The sequence below is a fragment of the Lissotriton helveticus genome, chromosome 5_1 (genome assembly GCF_964261635.1).
Source record: "Lissotriton helveticus chromosome 5_1, aLisHel1.1, whole genome shotgun sequence".
In the NCBI taxonomy this organism is placed as follows: domain Eukaryota; kingdom Metazoa; phylum Chordata; class Amphibia; order Caudata; family Salamandridae; genus Lissotriton; species Lissotriton helveticus.
In genome coordinates this window covers 169,394,285-169,419,997 of record NC_136065.1, presented here as the reverse complement: position 1 = coordinate 169,419,997, position 25,713 = coordinate 169,394,285, and the positions used below count along the sequence as shown (strand labels likewise).

General features: G+C 44.0%; 1 protein-coding gene and 1 pseudogene across 2 annotated transcripts in view; both read left to right on the top strand.

Annotated features, from left to right (window-relative positions):
• LOC144756433 (uncharacterized) overlaps window positions 1–9,336 on the top strand; it is a 53,145-nt pseudogene extending 43,809 nt beyond the window's left edge.
• RABGAP1 (RAB GTPase activating protein 1) overlaps window positions 1–25,105 on the top strand; it is an 855,191-nt gene extending 830,086 nt beyond the window's left edge. For both annotated transcript variants that reach the window (XM_078641966.1, XM_078641967.1), the window contains one exon: window positions 19,538–25,105. In XM_078641966.1, coding sequence (XP_078498092.1) covers window positions 19,538–19,660 — 123 coding nt within the window. In that variant the 3' untranslated portion in view covers window positions 19,661–25,105. The remainder of the gene's footprint in view (window positions 1–19,537) is intronic.
• Window positions 25,106–25,713: the final 608 nt, after the last annotated feature.

The window sequence follows — 25,713 nt, the reverse complement described above, 5'->3', positions numbered from 1 at the left end:
CCTCCTTCACATCTTCTGTTCTTGCTTAGCACCCCTGTCCTGGGACACTGATGGTGCAACCCTCTTCATGCAAGGTAGCCAAAAACACCAATCCTGATCCAATGACAGGCAGGTAAACTAGGTGGAAGCTGTAGGGCAAACAGTGTTTTTTCCTGAGTGTAGTCCTATGGTCTTGCAATGCTATTGTTTGTTGCCTGCATATTTGTATGCTCTTTGAGAAGTCGGGGCTTTATCTGTTGATGAACATCCAGATCGCATGGAAAAAACATTCCAAGACTTAGTGCAAGAAGCAATGGATGTCTCTAAACAGGTAATGTAGATGGTGCTCAATACAGCAGATAACACTCACTGTATGGGCTTCAGTGTAGTCCTACGAAGAAACACCAGGATACGCATCACCAAATGTGTAGGTCATACCTCCAGATGGATATGGCTGTTAGGCAGGGGTTCTTCAGCGAGCAGGCATGACTCCTCAATGGAGAAGTTTAAACTGAGCAGAGTCACGACTAAAGCATGGACTTTCATCCGTAAAGAGGCAGAGATTTGGGCACCAGCAGACAAGCCCCTACTCCTTCACCTTCCAAAACTCTTAGCCTTTCAGCTTTTTGAGTTACAAGATCCCATTTTGGCATTGGGTGGTAGCATTTCTCTAGCAGCGCCAGCAGTTAACAGTGGATCAATGGATCTTACAGATATTGAAATTGGCATATTCCCTCTAATTTTGGGCAATGCCCCCTCTTCCTTCTTAAAAGCAATGTTTTTTGCCCTTTGGAAGGGTATAGTCAAAATAGATCAATTAGTAAGAGGAAATTGATCTTATTTCATATACCTTTTTGTGCCCATTGATGGATAGAAACAATTATTTCCAGTTCGCCATTTGAGATTTCTGGTAAAATGTAAGAAAATAGTCTAAATGGTCACTTTCAAGCACGTCCTTTCTGCCTTACAGTAAAGGTATTGAGTGGTCTTCCTGCACCTCCAAGACTCCTACATTCATTTCCCAATTTTCAGACGGCAATACCTGCAGTTTACAGTAAGGAACATGCAGTTTCAGCTCACTGTCCTGCCATTAGCCTAATGATAGCCTCTTTACAAACATGATGGCAGTAGTTGTCACAAGGGACCCCATATTTACCCTTACCTGAGTGCTGGCTGATAAATGTAGCAAGTCCATTGATATTATAGAAGGATGTCTCTACTAATATACTTTTATTCAATCTAGAATATTCAGTCCGTTGGAAGTCTTGTCTGATACCTTCCCAAAAGCTTCAGTTCATAGATTCAGCACTATCCGGCATTAGAAAGGCACCACAATATTCATATTATGACTTCCAACCTTTGTGCCAAACCTAGTCAAATGGTTCGATCAGTCTTGAGTATCTGAGGACTAACTGCATCATTTGGTTTTCTAGCTTAATTGCTTCTGGTCAGGTGATGCTGGTAATAGATTATTTTTTTGTCAATTAACTTTATTGGCCTTTATGAACCACAGACCTCAGAAACAAGCATATACTATATAGCAATGAGTCGTCGTCGTCCCCCCCCCCCCCCCCCACCCCCTTTCCCCCCTCCATGGTACCCGAGGAGAAAATATTCATCATTGGGAATAATCCACCTTACAATTCAAGGAAAACAGACTAGGGAAAATCCATATTCACTACTACTGGTCCACATCCGTGATACCTCGTATACATAATATACATTCCATGATGCCTACATAGATCATGTCAAACCCAACTCCCAGGTTCCCCCTCCCCACCCAATTCCGACTTCAGACATAAAGCCACAATATCAATGTTCTGTGTACATGGTTTTTGTATATCATTCACCAGCTCTGGGCATTATTTCATGCCAAATGCCAGTCTGGGTCCCTCCACTTCCTTGCGACCCCCGTCTCACTTCATGACCCTCGAGCTTCTGGACCCTGATCCTCTTTAAGGTCCGTCAACATTTGAGACCATGCCCCCAGATCCTCCTCTAATTTTTCATCTGTATGCCCTCGCTTCATTTGCACCCTTTCTGCACTCGCCCATCCGCATATGTCCCTCATCCATTCCCCCACCTGTGGTGGCCAAGGTCTGAGCCTGGTGATAGCAATGCGCCGTTTTGCCATCACTAATCCCAATGTGAGGAAGCGCCTGCTTCATTTTTTGTGTTTTGGAGTATGGAGCAGGCCTAACAGTACTTGCTGATCGTTTTGGGGATGAGCCATCCTGAGGCGCTCTGTAGGTGTGTGACCACCGAGTCCCAGTAGGAAAGTAGCAGGAGGCACAACCAAACCATGATGAGGAAGTCCACCGCCTGTGATTTACATCTCGGACATTCATCACTGTGGGTAGGGTAGATTGTATGCAGTGTGCTCGGGTGAGGTATACTTGGTGCACCAGGTTGTGTTGTAGGAGCTTAAATTGCTCATCAGAGCTGACCGTGCAAACCCCTTCCTGAACTTTTTCCCAGTCTTTATCAGACAGCGGTTCCTCTAGCATGGTGTCCCATCTCCGCTTTACTGGCAGTCTCTCTCCTGGTAAATCATCTCTTAAGGCTCTATACAGATGCGATATTCACCGTTTGCCCTGCGCCATGTATAGCATTACCTTCAATGTGTTAGTACGAGGGGGTTCAGCTGGAAACCCCTTCCAGATTTCCCGCATCACGCTTGAGATCTTCTCGTATTGTAGGAACTGTCCCATTCCTACAATGGCTCACCATGTGTAATAAACCTGCCATCCAGCCCAGTGTTTGACAACTTCCTTCCACCTTCGTACAGACATAGAGTCCGCTATACAGGCAAAATGACGTAACACCCAAAGGGACATATCGGGGGCATACGGAGCATGTTGATCCATTCGAACTACAGTGTCCCAGACCAGGGCCATGTGTCATGCAATATAAGTGATCCTGGGGAGGACCCCTCTTCCACGCATTAAGATTTCGGGCAATGTGTAACCATCCTGTGTACCCGGCAAAAGTTTAATCTCCCAGTTATTTTCAGTATACAGCCAATGCACCACATGTTTAGTTGGGAGGCCATGTAATAGAACTCTAAACATGGTACTTCAAGTCCCACCCCCACCCCGACCCCACTGCAGTGTTGCTAAGTGCACCCGTTTACATTTATTGCCCCATAAGAGGTCTATTAGGAGTTGGTCAAATGTCCGAAAATATTGTCGTGGGATAATGTAATGAGTGCTGCATCGTATATAGGAAGCTTGGTAAAATTATCATCTTTATTATTGCAATTCGACCGATGACAATGGTAAGTCCTGCCAGAACTGTTTGGAGCTGCGAAGACCTATTACTCTACAGATGTTGAGGTCAAGCTAGGCAGCGGTCTTATTTGCCAGAAGTATTCCCAAATATCTTGTCCCTTCGCCTGCCCATGGTAACTTCCCCCTGTGGAGCTCTGGCTGTGGCACCCCTGCCAGTCTGCCGACGGCAATTAACTTGGTTTTCCCTGCAATTGAGCATGAGAACCGACACCTCTCAAAATCTCCGTAACTCTGCCAGCAGGAGTGGCACCGAAATTGTCAGCTGGCATAGGTAGACTAAAGTATCATCAGTGTATAAAGAGACCACGTGGTTGATCTCACCCAGCCTGACTCCCCAGTCTCCCAGCCTGTCCCTCATGGCTGCCGCTAGCAACTCCATGGCCAGTGCAAACAGAAGCGGGGGAAGTGGTCACCCCTGTCGGGTGCCTCTACCGAGCGGAAATGGCTTGGAACCTCACCCTAATTCTTGCCATAGGGGTTGTATAGAGTAACCTGACCCATTTAAGAAACTTCTCTCCAGCTCCGATCCTCTGGAGGACATGCCATAGATAGGGACATTCCACAGAATCGAAGGCCTGTTCTATGTCAAATAATGCTAAGGCATAGTCGTCCTCCGTTAAACATGGGGCATGTCAAATATGTACCAGCCTCAAGTTGTGCGTAGTACTGCGCTTGGGTATGAATCCTGACTCATCCATATGAACAATATGGGAGACCCAAGGGAGAAGGCACGCTGCCATAGTGCCATTAAGTATTTTTACATCGGCCTATATAAATTGGCTAACGGGGTCCCTATAAGATTTTGGTATCCTAACCACCAGGGCCTTTCTCATTGAAGGTGGAAGCAAACCCTGTCCAAGCGCTTCATTATAAACCTCCATAAGATGGTCGGCCAGCAAAGGGGCGCACATCTTATAGAACTTCGCAGGTAGTCCATCGGCTCCATGTTTTTCTAGTCTATGCAGATCTTGTAGTATCGCTTCTCATGCCAGCCGCCACTCCTCCGTCCTATGTGGGGCCCCTGAGAGGGTCCTCTCTAATACTCCCAATACTGCTTCCTGTTTGGCTGTATCTTGTTCCAGCTGCCGCCGAACCCCATACGATATTTTGATGCTTACCCCCCTGATTATCACCTTCATGGCCTACTACACAAACGCCCGACTTGAGGCCAATCCCCAATTTCCCTCAAAATAGCTTCCTAGGGCTTCTGATATCACAGATGCAAATGGAGGGTCCGACAGTGCCGCAGTTCCAAGTCTCCAGAGGGGTATGGCAGAATTAAAATAAATAAAATAAAAAGAAAGAAAACTTAACTGACCGCAGGTCCGCGCCGCCTCTGCTGGGCCATTGGCGCTTTGACTGGTGTGGCAACCCCTCAGCCAATACTGGCGCTGCTCCAGCATCGCCAAGATTAGCTTAGAGCGGGGTTACTCGCCGCACTCCAGCCCATTAGGACACCGAGGGTTGAGCCTTTGATCAACCCTCGCTCTCCTAATGGGCATGCGCTAGCCAGAGCAGACACTAGTGCGCATGACTGGGCACGGCGGACAAATTCACCGACCTTCACCAGACATGCTCACTTGTGGTGCTGCCTGCCCCTGGTCTGACAATGCATCATGCATGTCGGTCAACATGACGCTGGAGCGCCCACCCCCTTCTGAGGAAGCTGCGGGCGGCTTGTGGGGCAATGCCCCAGTGCCCTAATGGACGCACCGCCTTGAGCATTCCAAGAATGTAGATAGACCGGATAACGCACAGGCGGAGCATTTAGTTGCCTCTTTGAGTGCGGCGAATTTGGTCCTATCCACTAGGGGACCGACGCACAGAGCTGGCCACACGCTCGATCTCATTTTCTCGAATATAAATGGCCTTTTTGTGGAAGATGCACAGCCGCTATTGTGGTCAGATCATTCATTAATCCCCTTGGTGGTAGGGCTAGAAGGGAAGGCAACGGCCAAGGGGAAACGGTCTTTTATGCAGAGACAGTGGAAAAAGCTCACCCCGGAAATCATAGGTCCAGCTCTGGCTCGCAATCCCCCACAGCTATCGACAAATGCCAGTAAGGATGCTAGGGCGATGAATCAATGGATAGAGGATATGGTAGCACAGATTGCTCCTGCTAAGCGGGTAATGTCGCAGAGGGAGTCACCCTCTGCCCCTTGGTTCTCTGTCGAACTCAGGGCGGAAAAATCAGACTGTAAGAGGCTGAAGCGTATCTGGAGGTCAAAGTACTGCCCTTTAGCCAAGGCACAATATAAAGAAGCTATAAATAAACTGCATGAGTCAATTAAAAGGACCAAGAAATTGTTTTTTGCTACCTCGGTCCAACAAGCGGAACACTCAAGCAAAGAGGTTTTTAAAATTGTACAGTCATTTTTTAAACCACGATGTATAGAGAGGGAGGTTTCCCCGTCCACAGCACTCTGCGATGACATATCAACTTTTTTTGAGAATAAAATACAAAAAGTGTATGATCCCTTTTCTCCTGCGAGACCCACAGTAAAGGCCGATTCAATAGCCAATGGTCCACGCTTACTGCCCATTGGCCAATTCCAGCCAATTTCACTGGATATGGTGAAGCAGGAATTAATGCGCTGCAAATCAGGTTCACCAGAGGACCCCTGCCCACCAAAGCTCTGGGGGCTGATGGCGGATTCAATCGCGCCTACTTTGCAACACATCTGGAATACCTCTATTAGGACGGGAGAGTTCCCGGAGGGGTGGAAGCATGCAACGCTTCTTCCTTTGAAAAAGAAACCGAATGGGGACCCTGAGGATCTGAATAACCTCCGGCCAATTTCTTTACTGGCGGCGCCGGGTAAAATGATGGAGAAAGTAATTCAGCGACAGCTAAATAGCTATATTGAGGCCAACAATATTCTACATGAGACCCAATCGGGGTTTAGACCCGGTTTTAGCACCGAGACAACCCTGATTGAGGTGGCAGAGTCGGTAAGGTGGTCGATGGATTCAGGGGACTCAGCTATGCTGGTGCTCCTGGATCTGCCAGCCGCTTTTGATACGGTCGACCATGGCAGACTACTACAGAGGCTTGCAGCGATTGGGCTTCAGGATCAGGCCCTCGGCTGGCTACATTCTTATCTGTCAAACAGATCGCAGAGGGTGGCACTGGGGGCATGTTCCTCAAAATCCAGGAGCCTGACATGTGGCGTTCCGCAGGGGTCGGCACTAAGCCCTTTATTATTCAATATTTATCTGGCTCCGCTCTTCACATTAATTGCCAATTGGGGGGTCACTGAAATATCTTATGCAGACGACACCCAGTTGGTTTTCCCCTACTCTGAAGTGTCAGAGGCAGCCTTTGCCAGCTTCTAGGGCTACCTCGGCGACGTGGCAGCCTGGATGAACACGAATAAATTAAAGTTGAATCCGAATAAAACGGAGGTGATCTTTTTCGGGAAGGGTACACCTCCTGCGGCAGATCTATGGTGGCCCAAGGTGATGGGGCCTGCACCTCTACCTAGCCTTTCAGCAAAAAACCTAGGGGTTAAATGGGACGACAGTCTAGCCTTTTCCTCGCATATTCAGCAGGTGACTGGGTGCTGTCTCAGCAAACTGAAGAACCTGCGGAAAATTCTTGCGCTCTTGCCTGAGCAGTGCAGGAAAACAGTGATCCATGCCACAATCACATCTAGGCTGGATTATGCGAATGGCCTATACCTAGGTCTCCCGAAAAACTTGATCCAGCGTTTGCAAATTGTGCAGAACGCGGCGGCTAGGCTGCTAAAGCGCATACCGTTCAAAGACCATGTGACCCCTCATCTCCGTTCATTAACTGGCTGCCGGTATCCAGTAGAATAAAATTCAAGGCTCTTACGCTGGCGTTTCGAGCTCTGCACGGAATCTGTCCATCCTATTTAAGATTGCGGTTGCCCAGATACTCTCAGGCCCGCTCTCTCCGCTCGAATGGCCGGGTTCTGCTGCTAGAACCACGAGTGAGAAGGGCTCGAATAGGAAGTCGTACTTTTTCGGCTAATACGGCTCGGTTATGGAACTCTCTGCCCCCGAGCCTTCAGAGCGCTCCCTCGGAATCCAGATTTAGAAAGCAGTTGAAGACCTGGCTCTACACACAAGGAAACTAGATATTTCTCTCTTCCAGGGCTCGTAGTCCTGCACTGCTCTTACAGCGCCGGGACACCTCCTAGCTGAGGTAGCTGTTCGCGCTATACAAAAGTCTGTATTATTATTATTATTAAGAAGAGTTCAGCAGACAGTCCCTCCACCTTTTCAGGAAATCCTATAAAACCTAGGGATATCCCTTCTGACTCCTCTGCCCGTTCATCCAAATGAGTCACTTTGTGTTGGAGTTCAATCACAGTGCCCCGCAGAGTTTGAACCTCGTCCTGCAGATTATGCACCGTTTGTTCATTAGTGGTTACTCTGTCCGATACCTTGTGGAGATCAAGGCGGAGCAGGTTGACCTCAATTGCGACTATCTATTTTATGTACCATTTTGTTGCGGGTGATTTGAATAGCTGCCAGTACATCTGCTATAGACTGGATTGGGACTGCCTTGGCCTGTGCTGTTCCTGGTTGGTCGGTCATGGGTATTGCCTGCGTCCCATGTTTAGCCGGGAGAGGGTGCGCATAATTTGTTTGGGCAGCTCGATTCCCTTTATCTTTGACCATGATGCCGGATTTTGTGTTCATTCAGTTTGCCAGGGGAACACTAGTGCTTTTACCTTGCTCTAATGCCAACTGCTTCTAAGCTTTCAATAGGGCACTGTGAAGGCTCTGTTCTTCCTTCCTCCTCTTGTTAACCTGTGTTGCAGAGCTCCGTGCTACCCTCAAGGTCTCTTCATGATGAATGCATGTCCCCTCACTTCAAGGCAGCTCGAATAAAAGCAGATATGCCACTACCCGGTGCACTCCTGCGCCAACACGAGGTCTCCAGCCCCTTCCTCTCTGCACTTTATTTTATCTGTATCCTGCACATTGGGTTTGCGCAGGCAGCACGCATCTTCCAGCCCTTTCTCTCTGCTCAGGGCCGTACTGTGAAGGCCGTAGGCACTGGGCCTTCGTTCCACTGTACTCTAGGCTTGTAGAGTATTGTGTCTACAGGGAGCGTCCACCACCATTCGTTCCCCCAGGCTCCGCGCCTGAGATTAGGCCCGCAGACTTCGGGGACGTTCCCAATAGGGGGGCAGCATCAGGGTCTATTTGTTCGAAAGCTGTGCCACCGCAGCAGGGCCGCGCACCTCCGATCTTAGGTGTACCTCGTAGGAGGCATGGTCAATTCCTCAACCCTAGCCGAAGTTGGGCATCCAGCGCATCCGCTGTCCGGCCTCAACACCGATTGTGTCTCCGTCTTGGTTCAGGGGCACCACACCTCTTATCTCCCTTTCCAAGTGCGCCGCAGCTAAGCCCAGGGCACCCTGGTGCCTCCACTGTGCCTGCGCCGGTCCCCTCACCACATGCTTTCTCTCAGCATCCCCTCACAGTTCACTTGCGGGGTACTGATTCAAGTCGTGCAGCAGTCACTCGCGATCTCTTCGGGCCTCAGCTCAAGAGCCGGCTACTCTCCGCCGGACCAGTCCCAGTATAGATTGGGGGAAAATGGCGACTGGTTTCCAGTCTTTCTTTGCTGTTTCGTTTCACTGCAATAGCCCACAAATCAGGTCAGCATTTAGGCTCCAGGAGTTCATATGTTTGTTCCCTGTGCCACAGAAGGGAAATCAGTAGCCAGGGTACGCAGGATGACAATGGATTAATTTAGACCGACGGGAGGGTCTGTTGAAGCGTCTACTCGGACATCTTGCCAGGCCATGCCACCACGCTGGTCATAGATGCTTTTCTATCAGACGGGGACCTCCTATCTAGGATTTAGCACTCTGTGTACTCTGTCATACCAACAGAGATTCTGTCACATCAGTTTCTTGGAGTTGCGATTGGTGAGGTTAGCCTTGAAAGTCTATCAGAAATGCAAGAAAATGAAGTACAAGTTGTGACAGATAAGACTGTGACTGTGTTCTGTTTGAACAAGCAGGTGCAGTGGGGTAAAGATTATGCAGTAACAAGTGTATTCGAATTTGAAATTGAACTGTAGACAAAGTAATTTGTAATTTGACCATCATATGCTCATCAAACAGAATAGGTGAAAAAAGGCAGCTTTCCTGAGCACAAGGCAATCAGTAAACCATAAGTATGAGCTTCTTAAAGTAATTGTCATTTATTATTTTTTTAGCAAAGTATGCAAAAAGCTTAATGGTGCTGTCTTTGAACCACTGCTTCCAAATCTCCTCATGAGCACTTAACAAACCTGTGAACCGGCATTTTTTAAGAAGCTTTCTAAATATAGACTCAGGGCTTTCTAAACATGAACAAATTAAAGATATTCCAGCAGCCCAACTGCACCAATGGATAAGGCCCGATCTCCTAACGTTATTGTTTATAATGCTTCAATGCGAAGGTGTCATTCATTGCCCTAGATTGTGTACTCATCTTTTCTCCTTATCTGAAAGATATCTAGCTGAATACTCCTAGCTTAGAGTATTCCCCAGGCATCAGACTGGATCCGTAAACTTTTCGAGCAGTTCCCCTGTTTGCTAGTAGCTGGCGATATTCTGCTCTGTGTCGTCCAAGCCGGAAGTGATGTTCACGGTGCCTATATAGGTGCCACCCCAGCACGCTGACTTCAGTTGTTTTCTTTCCAGACCAGTTAGCACAGATCCATTCACTTCATAGCACCCCTTATTTTGATGTTTTGTCAAATATTTTTCCAAGACTGTAGTCTCCCAGTGTGCTAGGGATGTCCTCCAAGAAGTCGGTGGGATTTATGCGCTGTAGTTCCTGCCACAGACTGATGTCTGTGAAAGACCCCGTTCTGGTCTGTTTTTGTTGCTTGAAGCTGGAGCACAACTCCAAGGCTTGTGAGAGCTGCTTGCCCTGAATCCCAACACTCTGAGGGCATGCTCCTTGAAGCTCCTCGTCGCCGGACGCCTCCATGATGATCCAGTTCTTGGTCGCACAGAAGGGCCCGGGCGCACTGGTGAACCATTACAGGTGCTCATCTTAACTTTCAAAGTCGTCGGGTGAGTCCCACAAGATTTCAAACAAACCCAAGAAGCTGAGTCTCTCTTCGAGATCACTGCACCAGTCCAAGACATTAGTTGAGGTGCAGAAACGGTGTCATTTTTGGCCCCACTCCCACACTGATCCTATCTCTGGGTCTGCTTCCCGATTACCAGAGCTTCTTGGAGCCAGATCAACCCCAACCCAACTCTTTGAATTTTGACACAATGAACCTTTTATTGGGCGGACTGATCCCTCTGTAGCGTCTTGAAACCCCATGCATTTGGCAGGTGCTCGAACTGGATTTCCGCCGAAGGGTCCACATTCTGTGCCAGTCGAGCCCCTTGATTTCTGTGTTGGATCATTAACGGCTCTGCACACAAGACCGCCACCTTTCCCGACGTCCGTCCCGGCAACATAATTCCTGGCACTGCCAATGCCTCACGACGGCGCCAGCCCCCATCATCACACTGGCCCTGAAACAGAGCCGAGTCACTGTCGCCTGACACAGATTCCGGCACCGGCAGGAACCAGACCACCTGATTTGAAGCCAGTGCCTCCTTTCTTTACAGCCTACAGAAAATGGGGATTGGCCCAATTAAGAGCAATAATGGTTGGGGTATAAATATAACACAGAGAACAATACCTTAATTCACCCTCCTTTTTACCAATGTAATGCAACCAAAGACATGCAGACATGTTTCATCTCGTCTGTATTAATTTAATATACATACATTCGTAAATTAGTCTCATAATGCTTCTACAACATTAATAAATTCATATAATTTCCCAACCAGTTCAAAAATAGAATTATTACATAATGCAACACCTCTATCTCAAATACAAACCGTGTCTAATCAATATTTATTTATTTTATTTATTTAATACATTTGTAAAGCGCAGCTGTCACCTGGCAGGTATCCTGGCGCTGAGAGTTTTACACCTGAGTTGGAAGCAATGGGGGACTGTTTAGGGAAAGAGGGGAATGAGGTGGCGGGAAAAAAACTAGGGGAAGAGCCACGTTTTGATTCGCTTTCTGAAAGGTAGAAGCTGTGGAGTTTGACGGATGTCTGCGGGCAGACTATTCCAAAGTTTAGCAGCAGCCACTCTGAAGGATCTTCCCCTGGTCCTTACCTTGTTGAATCTAGGTACCGTCACAAGGCAGGCTGTCGCGGATCGTAGAGTTCTGGTGGGGATGTACCAGGAAAACATCTGTTGTAGGGATCTGGAATAAAAGCATTAAGATAAAGAGCCTAATCAACTATAAAAAAAATGGTGCAGAATATTCAATATAAACAAAGTAACATGATTTTTTTTTTTAAAACGAACATGGTTGTGATCAATTAGCATGAAGTCCCTTAAAATATGTCTCGCTTGCGTGGGTGTTAGGTGTCCATCAGTCTACTATTAAGGACTCAGTCCCTTTTTATAGTTGCACCCTAACACTCCAGCGGCATGCCTATGCTTTTCGATCTCACTTGGGTACTTAATTTGACGAGATCTTCCTCTGAGCCATGGCCTTATGAACAAGACGGGTATGGGCAGTCACAGTATTTAATATCGGGTATTTACATTATCTGTTTTATTGACAAACAGAAAAAATTAAAAACAGGGAGTTAACCTTTCACCCTTTCTATGCACATTTCTTTAACATACCTGATAAGGAAAGAAGTTTAATTATTGAAGATAGCTATCAGACAATTTTTAGTTGAAAGATAAAAGTGAAAATCGAGAGATAACATATCAGTCACATGTATTCTCTAATTGAGCTATCAATCACCACTGGCAATAAAATTGTACCTTAAGGTTTTCGAAGACCTGCATTGGTGGCTGTTGAATCGCGGTTGGGTCAGCGGCAGACCCCTCTCCCTTCCCCAACCAGAGCAGAGGTGGTGCAAGCTCTCTTCAGAGATTGGGGAGAACCGTAGTTAGATCAATTTGCCCCCGTTGAAAAGCGATATGTTACCACTTATGCACACTAAAATGAATAAATGAATGTTGAGTTTCTAAAGCGCAGAGCTATCTCAAAGAAGGTGTCCCGGCGCTAGTGGACAATCATGTGTGAGGCTGGACGGGCAGAGGTTACAGCCTAAAAAGCCAGGTCTTTAGGGCTTTCCGGAACTCTTTTTCTGATTAGAGTATACTCAGATGGAGAGGGAGGGAGTTCCAAAGTTTAGCTGACTGCACCGTAAAAGATCTGCCACCCGATCTCTCCTTGCGATAACGTGGGATTGTTGAATCTCAAGGTCCACTTTGGTTGGTACAGCTGCAGCCTTTCCTGGAGGTACACCGGCCCCAGGTTTCTGGTGGCTCTAAAGACCAGGGTCAGAGCTTTAAATTCAGTCCTTCTAGTAATAGGAAGCCAGTGAAGTTTCTTGAAATGCGGCGAAATTTTGTGGCACATAGGCACCCGCCTGATTAGCCGTGCTGCGGCATTATGGGTAAGTTGTATCCTGTGAAGTAGACAAGAAGGTAGCTCCAGGTAAAGGCTGTTTGCATAGTCCAGTGAGGATGTGACTAACACATGGACTACCGTTTTCCAGGCAGGAAACGCATGAATTTCCTAATGGCCCTCAACTTCCAAAAACAGGTAGAAGAGATATGACGTATGTGGGCAGAGAAGGAGTGCTCTTTGTCCAGTTAATTCCCAGATTCCTGGGAGCCTCTGAGGGGAGAGATGGGGCATTCAGTTCTGATGGCAACCACAGACTGGGCTGAGGAGGGGGCACCCAACTGAAAAACAAGACCTCCGTTTCTCAGTGTTCAATTTTAGAGAGTTCTTATGCATCTAGCCTGAGATGTTTTTTAGACATGCCCTAAAACTGTGAAAGCCTCAACTGAATGGTCTTTAAAGGCAAACGCCAATTGCGTGTCGTCAGCATAGGACACCACTTTCACACCCCAGGCTTCCATCTGTGTGGTCAGAGGAGCTAGGTAGATGTTGAAAAGCAGCTGCTAAGTGCCGAACCCTGAGGCACCCGACAGCGTAGTGGTTTCGCAGATAAAAACGAAACGGCGAAGAAACACCTGCTGGGTTCGCTTCTCCAGAAACTATTGAAGCCAAGATAGTGCATTGCTGCACACTCCAGCCTAGTGGAGTCTACCGAGTAGTATGGAGTGTGACACCGTATCAAAGGCTGCCAACAGGTCTAGCAGCACCAGCATAGCCGAGGCACCTTGATCCATAGACTCAAGTTGATTCAGAGACTTCCAGTAGCGCTGTCTCGGTGCTGTGACCTGCTCTGAAGCCCAGCTGTGATGCATGGAGGAGGCCATGGGTATCTATGTAAGTTGCCAGCTTCTTATGCACCAGCCTTTCCTAGATCTTAGCTGGGGCCGGTAGCAGGGAAATAGGCCTGAAATTACTAAGAACTTCAGGATCTGCTGTTTATTTCATAAGGAGCAGGAGTAAGTATGCGTGTTTCCAAATCACAGGAAAGACGCCTGTCATCATGGAGGTGTTCCAAATCTGGTTGAGTGTTGGATTTAACCAGTGTGCCAGTGAGCTAAACATGCGAACATGACATGGGTTTCCAGAGGAGCCTGATTTATATCTCAGTAATTCAGCTAAAGTTTCGGGGATAGGTGTAAAAAGGGACAGCGGGGCATGCGAACTTGAGGATGGTAGAAAGGAGGGCAGTTCCGTTCCTCTGTTAGAGGAAATGGGGAGTAGAAACAAGAATTTTGGACTCAGAAAAGTCTGATAGGTTAGTGCAAAGTGTCGGGGAAGGACAAAAGGAGCTGTCCAAGGCAGTGGGATTGAGAAAAGATTTTGTGATGTTAAAATCTTCCTTGGTGGAATTAACTGCATTGTCTATGCAGAGTATTCTCTCATCTTGCGGCGCTTGAGCCTGTGAAATTTTTTCAGACCTTCTTTATAGAGTACCTTGTCCGTCTGGTTGTAGGGCTTTCTCCAAGTCCTTTCCAGCTTCTTACATCCACTCTTCTCTTTCCTTAGTTCTTCAGAGAACCAAGGGGCGAAGGGTTTAGCTCTTTTCCAGGATACTAACATCTCTTGGCATCGGCAACCCATTTGTTGAAGTCAGCGAAGTCTTTATTAGGATTGGCTGTCAGCCCTGGCAATGATTTTATCTGGGGCTAGACTGTCTCTACCAGATACATCGTTACCGAAGGTAAGTAACTTGTTCGACAGTGCTAGTCCCAGAGAGACTCAGCTGTGACCTTACACAAGTCCCATGTCTTTTTGGCGGCATTCTGCTATACTGGCCTTGAGTTTGATGGTGAAAGGTACAAGCAAATGGTCAGACCAGGTCAGGCTAAGGGTGTTGCCTACCCTGAGTTTTGTAATATTGGAGAAAATCAGGTCCAACATGTGTCCGGCTCTGAGTGGGTGTCGATCTATTGTCTTAGATTGAAGCCATCCAAAGTTTCCAGAAACTGGACTGTCTGGGTGCAACTGTGGTCATCTACATGACTAGGGTTTCCAAGACGACTCCTTCTCGGAGACTCTCTTCATCTCGAGTGGATGTCAGCCTCCTGTAAGCCTTTCTGCCGAAACTACTCCTGCCCAAAGTAGTCCAGAAGATGAGGTGCAACTGGGCCCTAGTCATTCTAGTGACCCCCGATTGGGCACAGAGAGTTTGGTACCCAGAAATACCGAGCATGTGTCATCCAGTCAGGCTGCCCCTTCATGCTTGGAGATTGAGCGGCCACAGTTGACAGTTTTTGACATTCCGCCTGAAGTCTGTGATGTCATTCTGACAGCCAAGTGTTCCTCAACCAAGACAATATTCATCTGCCTTTTGGATACATTTGTGGCGTGGTGTGCTTCCAAAGATGCATGCTTGTACGAGGTTCTGTTTGTTCTATCATTGGCCTAGCAAGGATAAATCTGGACACTGTTAAGGGATACCTTTCAGCTATACCTGCTTTTTTTACGGCTGACAATGGGACGTCAACCTGCTTTTAAATTTCCTGATATGCGCCCTCCGAGCCCTTACACAATTGCCCTCTACACTTAATTGCAATCAAAACGACTTGTCGAGTGGCCAGTACATCAGCCAGGAGGGTTAGTGACTTGCAAGCAATTTCTGTGACCCTCTTTATACAACATTCTACCCAGACAAACTGTTTAGTACTTCATGCCCCCATTCTTGTGACACACTTTTTCATGTAGGCCAGACCATCACCTTGCCTATCTTCTTAGCGCCTCCTCATCCTTCTAAAGAAGAGGTGAGATTCCACCACCTAGCCCAAAAAAAGTGTTTTTGCTTTACGTTGATTGTATCAATGTGTTCGGGGTGGACTATTAACTCTTTGTTGGGTTTGTTGGAGTGAAGAAAGGAAAGTCCATGCAGAAACGGACCATCTTACCATGGCCAAGAAGCAATCTCCTGAAGGCTTGCAAGATCATTCCATCAGAGCCAAGGCTGCAACCATTGCGTTAGCTCGCGGAACCCTTGTCCTGGATGTCTGTGAAGCTGCGGCATCTTTGCGCACATTTACTAAGTACTGCTGCATGGACAATCAGGTCAGTTGTGATGGGCATTTTTCCTGCTCAGGACTTTTTGGTCTAATATGTTTACAGACCCCACCGGAGGAGATACTGCTTGGGTATCTATTCTATGGTAAGCAATTTGTGGCTAGAAGTCTCTTTCAGATGAACAGCTTTCTTACCTTCAGTAACTCCTTATCTGGTAGAGAGAGTATGTAGCTGCAGATTACTTACGATCCTCCCCACTCTGCGGAGAGATTTCTCCTTATAGGGTAACCGTTATAATGGCCTTAGTGTCTGCACACTGGTACTACAGGAAACTTTGTTGCATCTGGCATGGAAAGGTCATGGAAAGTAACTGTCAGCGCTGGGATGGCACCTATATAGGCATTGTACACATCACTTCTGACACAGACGTGAAGCTGAATGACGCCACCTACCAGAGTGCAGGGGTACTTCTCGAAACGTTTCCGGATCTAGTCTGATGCTTGGGGAATATTCTAAGGTAAGGAATCTGTAGTTAGATAGTCTTTACCAGATAGTGTTACCGAAGGTAAGTAACTTGTTCTTTTGGAGTTTTCCATCAACAAGACAAAGTTACACCTGAGATTCCCTTAATTGCGGGTGTCTTAGACACAGTGGCATTCATGGCATGTCCACCACTACAGCAAGTCTGAGAGATTGAGAATATGATCCCAGTGTTTTGTGCTTAATCCTGTCTCTCAGTGTGGAAGACTCCGAGGTTTCTTGGACTTCTAGCCTTATGCATCCTTCCGAATCTAAATGTCAAGTGCCATATGCAGGCCTTGCCTGGAACCTCGGGGTCCAATGGGCTCCGCATCAGTGCTGCCTTTCTGACTCCATTCAGATCTTGCAGGAGACGGCGCAGGATCTTCAGTGGTGGATGAGGAGCACAAACCTTGCCTGCCCCTCCCAGACTCCATGATTGTGACCCCTGCATCTGATGGAGGGGAGGTCACCTCAAAGAGGTAGATATCAGACACTTCTGGTCTCCAGTAGAGGACAGCTCTCCATAAATCCATTGAAGCTTTGGCTCTGATAGCCTTTCTAACATCTTTCAAGGGTAGGTTGGTGCAGGTGTTCACAGACAACACAAATACTATGTGAACTTGATACAAGTAAGAAAGTGTGGCGTCCTAGATTTTGTGCAAGGGGGCCGTATGTCTCTGGAGGTGCTGGCTCAGAAGAGCATATTCCTAGTTGCTAGCTAGCGGAAAGCATCCCTAAATGCCAGAGCCTAAGAGCTGAGCAAACGTCAACTGGCTTCTCTATCCTTAGGTGGTGCAGTGTGTCTTCCCTTTCTACATCTGTTTGCTACAGATGAATGTGCTGTGTCAAAACCTTTGTGTTGGAGTTTCCTCCACAGCCCCCTCAGGGATTGCATTTGGCAGTGGGACACATCCTTTCTGCACGTATTTTCACTGCTGTCTCAAGTTTGGAGGAAAGTCAGAACACAATGGATCAAAGTCCTCTTACGCAGTCCATATTTCCCGCTGAATCAACTACCATGTCAGTAGACCCTCCTGTCTCACCAACTGGGGTGGATCCTGCACCAGAGTTTTTGCAATCAACACCTCCATACATTAAGATTACAAAGCTGCAGCAGTTAAGTGCTTTTGATCTGCTGGCTGAAGTAGTTGAGGTCCTCCTTGCAGCCGGCACCCTTTGACAAAGTCCAACTTTGCTGACCGCGGGAGGATTTTTATGGCTATTTTGGCACTCATCATACCGACCCACTGTAGGCACAACTTTCAGACATATTGATGTTTGTTCTATTGTTAGCCCAGCAAGATCTTGCAGTGGGCACAGGTATGGAATGCCCATTTGGATTCTTCGGTTTTTCTTAGGAACTGTCTCTATTTAAATTACTTGTAGTGATTCTATGCCACCACCTTTCCGAAATAATTAGTGATGAGGACCCTGACAGCCTTCTTGCCCAAAGTTGTGACTCCTTTTCGTATCTGCCAATGTATGTCTGCCATCATTTTTGCTCCTCCTCAACCTTCAAAAGAGGAAGAGATGCTCCATGTACTCTACCTTAAGAGATTTGAGTTTCTACAGTGCCAGCACAAAAGACCACCATGTGGATAATAAGAGCTTTTGTACAATTCTGTGTACCAAAGAAAGTGAAAGCGGTTCATAAATGGACCCTGTCAAGATGGATCGCTGTCTGCATCAAAATCTGCTGTCTGCTGAACAAGAAGCAACCCCTAGAAGGCCTGCAGGCTCATTCCCCAGGACCCAGGTCGCTACAATAGCATTAGTGAAAGGGGTGCCGGTGCTACACATTTGCCAATCCACAACCTGGGTGTTAATATGCACACTCATGAAGCACTACTCCCTTGACAATAAGGTCAGGCGAGAAAGTTGGTTTTCTCATTTGGTCATGCAAGAACATTTGGTCGGAGTCCATTGGATCTTTCGAGTGGTACTGCTGTGATATTGTGAGAAATTGGGTTGTTGAATGAGGATGCTAAACCCTACTCAAGCAACAGCCACAGTACTTGTCAGGGTGAACCACAAAAAGTCACAAAATTAACAGGGCTTAACCCTCTGGTACCTTGGCACAACATCACCCAGGTTTAACTTCGAGGGAATGTATAAAGTATTTAAAGTGTAAACCCAACACAAGAAAAATCCCACTCCAAAATAGAGTACATTTTAATCAAAAATCCAATCAGCAGAACCAGAGAGATGTAATTTCGAAGTTTTACGGTAAGAGAGGGCAGGTCCAACAGCTATCTATTCTAAAAGTGAAGAATCTTCAGTTAGAAGTATCCATTAGAAGGACTAGTCACTTACCTTCCTTATCGTTTTCTCGTGGATACTCCATCTAACCCAGATTCTTCACTTCCCTCCCACCTCCTCGTTCTGTGCAGTGGAATTCAGACCATCACAAGATTCCAGGTTAGATTTTCACACTCTGTCAACAATTTGTGTTTGAAAGTGCGAAAGAGAAAAGATTAAGCTGTCATCAGCGAACAGGGGTGGTACTTCAATGCATCTATGTTCGGCATTACCAGGGAAGTACAGAAATTGCTGAAGAATTGTCCTGATGCAGTCTTATGTCTGGTTATGCTCTTAAGTTGCGGAATGTACTGCCAGATAACGTTTCTGAAAGAGTATTACCAAATGTAATTATCTTGATTTGATTGTATATTGATAGAGGTTAAGCTGAACCCCTCTTTTGCTGAATTAGGCTACAGACTACCAGATTTACAAGATATTGCCTAACAATCTTTGTTTTCTCCTCATGAAGCGAAAGAAACAGTACATTATTAAGACTTGGGAAGGCTGTTAGTCACATATTGTGATTATTCAGCTGTGACGATTACTCTTTGTAGGTTGTGAATTTTTGACAATTGAGAAAACACGAAGCTGAAATTACTAGTATGCTTGGGGCCATTTATGGGCTGCGACTTATGGTGAGGTGGTACTGTAGATATTGATCAGTGCCACCTGGGGCAAGGGGCTTGAAATGGTGGAACAAATCCAGCTCCAGTCTAGCGCTAGCGCTTCTGAAGGTGTGTTCAAGTAAGGAATATGCCAAAGCAGGCATTTCCATGTGGTATCGTAAAGAAATACTGACTTCTCTCATGAGCCATATAATTATTTAATTCTCTTATTGCCAGGTTTACATTTGAATGTTTTCTCTTTTTTGCTTAAACTGACTAGGACTATTGTATGCATTTTTGCCTGCTCTGTTGGTCTTGGAGTGCCTACAGTCACTAAATCACAGTTTTATTCGACATTTTTTCAGGACTTGGAGCATCATCTGGGTCTTGCACTGAATGAAGTCCAAGCCACCAAGAAGACTTGGTTCAACAGGACAATCAGTTCCATAAAAACAGCAACTGGAGTCCAGGGAAAGGAGACTTCTTAAAATAAATGTCCATGAAATGCACCCTCTTCTTAAACATACCTTTTGTTGCCTTCCTTGGCTGGATGTTTTACTCCAGGGATCTGTAGATGGATCAGAATGTAAATAAATAGCAAAGCATGTCAGAATTTTATTAGGTCATTAATAAAGAGAATGGAAACATTCACTTATGCTTACAAAAATTCTTTAGTGCTAGCCCTTGGATTGTGATACTACTGATATTTAATATGTTATATAGTGAGACTGAAGTTAATACAATGCTGACCGCATTTATATTTCCCTACAGTGCAGTCAAAAAGAATTTTAATATTTGTAGAATATGGTTATCGATAAAATTGGAAACCATTTTATCAAATAAACTCTGGGTAAAGTTTAATGTAGCACTGTAGCTAATCACTCCTTTCTGCAGTACTTTTCCAGAATTTGCAAATGAAAGCAAGCTGACTGTAGGTACTTACAAACCATAATCTTGCATTTACATATAAATTGTAACAGTTTTTTTAATGATATTAACTTTTGTAAAAATATTTGATTTTAATGAGATCACTAACGAAAACAGTGCACATTTATAAGAAGAATATCGGTGCCAGGTATCAGTACATGTAGGTATGTATTTGCTAAGATTCGGTGGAGGTTACGTTACTTGTTTTGAGAAAAGATCTAATTAAAAAAAAAACTCTCAAAACAGCCTTTTTTTGATGATTTGTTTTAAAGATTGCAGGTTAGTTTTTCATATGTATTCAGTTTTTCTGTCTGTTTAATGAAGTTCAAATGTTTTGGAATTATATTTTCAAAACAACTGTTACAGTTAAGGGTATATTTGTTTATTCACAATTTTATAATTTGCATTTCTTTACTTGTTCATATTCTATGCAACTCTCTTTGTTACGCTTTCTAGTATCTGAAGATCAATCAGTTTAGTCCACATGCTGCACCATTGTTTTCCGATCCTCTTTAATAGTATTTGTTTAACTTCAATTGTTCTTTCTTTGTTTTGACCGAAGTTGTTTATAAGATACTTATCTGGTAGAGACCTACATTTTATTCTCCATCAATATCTAGTGAGAATCCTGTCTGTTTTTTCATAGTTTAGTTATTGGTACTGCTCCAATGTCTCTTGACATCTGCTAGCATGAATTCCACCTCCCAACATGTATCATTTTTGTTGTAAGGAATTCTTGTATGTGTTCCTGCGAGAATTAGCAATCTGGTGTTTCTTGGATGCATGAATATCACAGAATTCCCTATGGCAAAGATACTGCTACCAAATTGATGAGGGGACTGTACAAAGTAAGTTGGACACTGAAAAGGGCCAGTCTCTCTCACTGTCTTTGGGTGACGAGTGTCTGTACATGTCCTAACTTTGACATTTGAAAGCTAGAGAAGGTGCAACTCTCCCTGAAAAACCTAACGCCGCATAGGCTTTCAAGAAGCTCAAACATGCACCAATACAAACAAAAAGCCAATCTATTTTGAAAAGTTGTAATTTTTGTAAGGGAACCACCTCTTTAAAATAAAGTTTTTAATTTCTGTAACTAAGGAAGAGTTCTTTGTTTGGTAAGGGTTGTCTGTTGACATTTCTGTTTGAGTACTGGTCAGAACCTTTGGATATGTTTTCCCCTCCCAGAAACCAGGATTTGCAATCATTAAGTTCAGTCTGACACTCGTTGTGCTGAAAAAGTCCTCTGCATCTTATTTCAAGGTAGTAATATTCTTTCTTAGTATAATTATATTCTTCTAGTTTCTAGAAAGTGAACAAATGTAGCAAAATAAAGGCAATGGCTCTTTTTTGAGGCACAGAGGCACCTAGGTTGAGATAATCTCTTTATTTGCTGGTCTGTGGAAAAGATTAGTTTTCTGAAAGCTCCAGATTTATTTGGTGATTTCGTCATTGGCCCCTGAAAACTCGGTTGTACCATGGAACTTCATTATTTTCATGTCCCGCGTAAATAAAATTGCAGGGAGACACTGATAGGAGTTCGGAAATGTACATATATATTAAAGTGTTTTTCAAAGAGATGTACTATTTAACATCTATTAATAATTTAATCTGAATGCTCTTTCATACAATCACAGATTATTAATCCTAGCCTAGTTTGTATCCTGTTATTGCGGAGGAAGTGGAAGAAGTTATTATTGCACTGAATACAATGTGGCCCAGAGTAGCTATAGTAAGAACACATTTTATAGGGCTTCGGATAACTGCACACCCCATCCCATGAGACCACAACAATCCATGTACCAATTTTCATTTCCAGCTCTATTGTATTGTACTCTATAACATTACCACCATGTGGCTGTTCTTTCAATCTTGGAAGACTCTAAATGTACTTTATTTACCAGAAAGCACCCATTGTTTTCTATTTGTATCATTATTTGCTGTGTGATGCACTTGTTTGCCTAAGCTGTATCCCATACATATTAATAACTGCCACTAGAAAAGGAGTTTGGCACATGCTTATTATTTACATTTTTGTTTAGTTTGTCATGAATCTTTGCATTTCCCTGAGCCCCTGTTTCCTTTTGTGAGTCTGATATGGGTTTTGTAGAAATAAACGGTTTTCTTCAGTCATGTCCAAGGAATCTTCAATATTGTCCCTTATAGTCTTTGCAATATCAGTTGGTAACTCAATATATCTAGCTTACATTTTTCTATTAGACACTTGTGTTTAGTGTTGTGAGGGATTGGCCGCCAAAATATTGGCCCAAACATGATCTTGTAAGGTTGACTATATAGACACAGAAACATGACCCTGTGTACTAATTTTGGCACTGTACTTCAGTAATCTGAAAAGTCTCTGAATACTTTGGGCATCTTTAGAATTGCCTGTTGCTTTAAATCCGGTCTCTTTATTTTGTTTTGCTAGATAAATTCCCGTAAGCCAGATTTGCATGCCCACACAAGTTGACTCTTCGAACTTCTACCTAGGCAGTCCTGAGCATATCCCCGGAGTTGTTGTTCAGCATTATAAATTGAAGTTGAGGTGAAGCGAAATATTTCAATTTGTTAATATCACTTTAGGCTATCAGAGATATGTTGATGCCGTGGTTTTGTGCTTCGTTGGGGAAAGGTAGGGTTCCACTCATTTTGATTCGCTGAGGACTATTTCTGTTAAATTACCAGTTTTCTCTTTAAAGTTGCTATTCTGTGGTCATTTCTTTGAAAAGCTGAATATCTTCATTATATCTTATTAAATAAAATCTTTCTCAGACCTCTTACTCTTTTATATATTAAATTCCTATGGCAGGTCTTCCTGCAACTATGATCTTTCCCAGTCAGTGCATGTCTGAGATTTTGGTTCTAAACTCTACATAGGCTAGTCAGTAACCGTTAAGCAATAAATAATAATAAATTATTGGTTCCAAGAATGATCAGCAGCCTTCTGAGAGATGCCATTTTGAAGTGACTTTGTTATGAATGTACACAGACCCATGTGTGCAAGCGGTTCCCTGATCCTGCAGTACATCTTATCAACATATGGCACATGACAGAAGTGTATGTCGTTCATGTTGTACCATTTCTCCTACCAAATAAAGCTTACTAAGACAGTACGATATATAGAGAAATGGGATTTGTATACTACTGAAACCCCAAATGTATCACTGCTTGCTTACACAGTCCACGTTCACTTGTTCTGTCTTTGTATGGAAAGCAGCCTGTGCAATGCAATCATTGTCTCCTTGTGTGAAAGCTAGTTCTGAAGTTTATGAGCTAGATAACTAAAATTAATGTCAAAGCCACCATTGTGTAGAGTAAATCAGATTAATCTAATTGAGGTTGCAGCTTTGCTTCACTTCATGTTTTTATCTTCCATTTGGGAAATAATCCCAGTGCCGTATTTGCTACAGCTCTATAAGTTCTAAGTGATATTTATTGGTTCGATAGAGGGCAGTATTCCTTTTTCTTTTAAGCTGTAAAAGTGGGAAAAGGGTCTTGCATCTAATACAGTGGCAAAAACAGCAAAAAATGTTAATGTTTAGATTTTATGGATTGTCTTTGGCATTTTACTGTGTTTCAGCACTTTGAGTATATCAATGAAGATGATTTATTTATAAAGCGCGCAAATACTGTCTGGGGGCTCAGAGAAGTAGCAACAAAACCAGGCGTAAGAGTAGTAGTTACAAAGAAAAGAGATTGCTATGCAGTAATCTACAAAATTGAGACAGATGTGGTTGAGGAAGTAATTTGAGGGGGAGACTGTCGAAGGTGGAGTCAGTGGTTATAGAAAGAGCTTGACCCCTTGTGCGGGTTTTTTAAAAAAGAGGAATGGTCTGTGAGAATTCATCTAAGGAGCTAAGAGTACAAGTTGCTTTATAGAAGGCAAACAAAGTGGGACATGTATGTTTTGACCTGTTTTACCTGAGGTAAGTTTGGATCTGATCTTCATGGTACCTTTTCAAACATCCAAAAAGAAGCCACTAAAATTGTGTTGCAATTAACAGCAACATTTCTCTGGATTAAGTTGAATCTTTAATACTAATGCATTCCTTTCGCTTCCAAACCTGTGACACTTCCTTTGTTTGTGCTGTAATATAATGACATGAACCAGAGAATAGGATTGAGGATTGCTTATGCTTGGTTTGATTTCATGTTATATTTTGTACTATATTGGTCTTTGTTCTCCTACTTGAGTCTGCGAAATAATTTCCAGATTCTCACTTTATGCTAATATGGACACTAAGGGTAGTAATCTCTTGGATAAAAATGCACTGTATAAGAACTGTGTCTGCTAATTTTTTCTGTGTTATTAGCACGCTTTCTTCACACAGTCTTGTCTTTAATGTTCTGAGATAGCTTCTGGGTTATAACACTCATTTTGCACATGTGTGAATGAAAAGTAAACCTGAAATAAATTTGGAAAAATTGTTCAAGTCTAGACCAGAATTTGTCTCTGTATGTACATTGATGGGTACATTTTAAGGACTTCAATGAATGAGGATTGTGGGTGATTTATATAGCATAAGGCTGCACTATTAGATGATTAAAATGAAATGGTCTTGGAATCCTCATGTTTTAAACTGTGGTGTTAAGTTCTTACCGAAAAACTGTAAAATGGAGGTTTTCACACCTTGTATGTGTTTACTATTTATAATGGATTGTATTATGCTGGCATATCTAATGCATCAGTGAGTACATGTTATGTGCAGTGTGAGCGGGTAATTAAAACTATGAAGCACTGGTTTGTACATAAAATATAACTGATTTATTTTGTATTTCTACTTTTTTTGATTCCTTTTACTAATATTGTCTCTTGTAATAAGTTACTACAAACATTACATGTAATGCCAATGCTTTTTTTAATTTATGCTATGATTGTCCTTATTGTTTAATACCAAAAATATTGTACATTTATCCAATACTCAAAGTGTGAACATTGTGATAGTGTAGGTGCGACAATGTGTAAACTTTATGACCTGATACATAAGCTAGTAAAATTTTATTTGACATTTCTGTTTTGCATTATTTCTTATTCTATGTATTTAAAGTACAGTAGTTCACCAAAAAAAGATTACGTGGGTTATGAAAAGAGCAATGTCTACCAAGACCTGCACGTAAAATGTTTATACTTTTGTTTCACATGATGCAGAAGATTACTATTTTTGTAGTCAAATGCTTTGTCATATTTTATTGATTTGATAGTGGGTCTTCACTGCCCTTCTCTACTACTGTAAAAGCTCAGTCTTGGTCCACCTTTCACAGACTCCATGCTCATGATGATGTTGAATTAGATTACAGTAACCTTTTATCAATAATGAGTATTAATCTGAGACTCATGAGGTGCCTGTCCTCTTCCTTCATCATGGGTACCTCGGTGTAAATATAGCTAATGGGGAAATAAGTGACCATATCTTGAAGAGTTCAGCGGAACACTCAGAATCCTCATCCTGAGCCTCTCTTTCCCAAGTAAGATGATAGAAAAAGGCCACTGAAAACATTCTACTGTGCGGCATTACTGACCTCAACTAACAATTCATTTAAGGCTTGTGACCACTGTGTTTCTACTTCAATGCACTTGGCGCAAGCACAGTAAATGATCCTATCTTATAACAGAAGG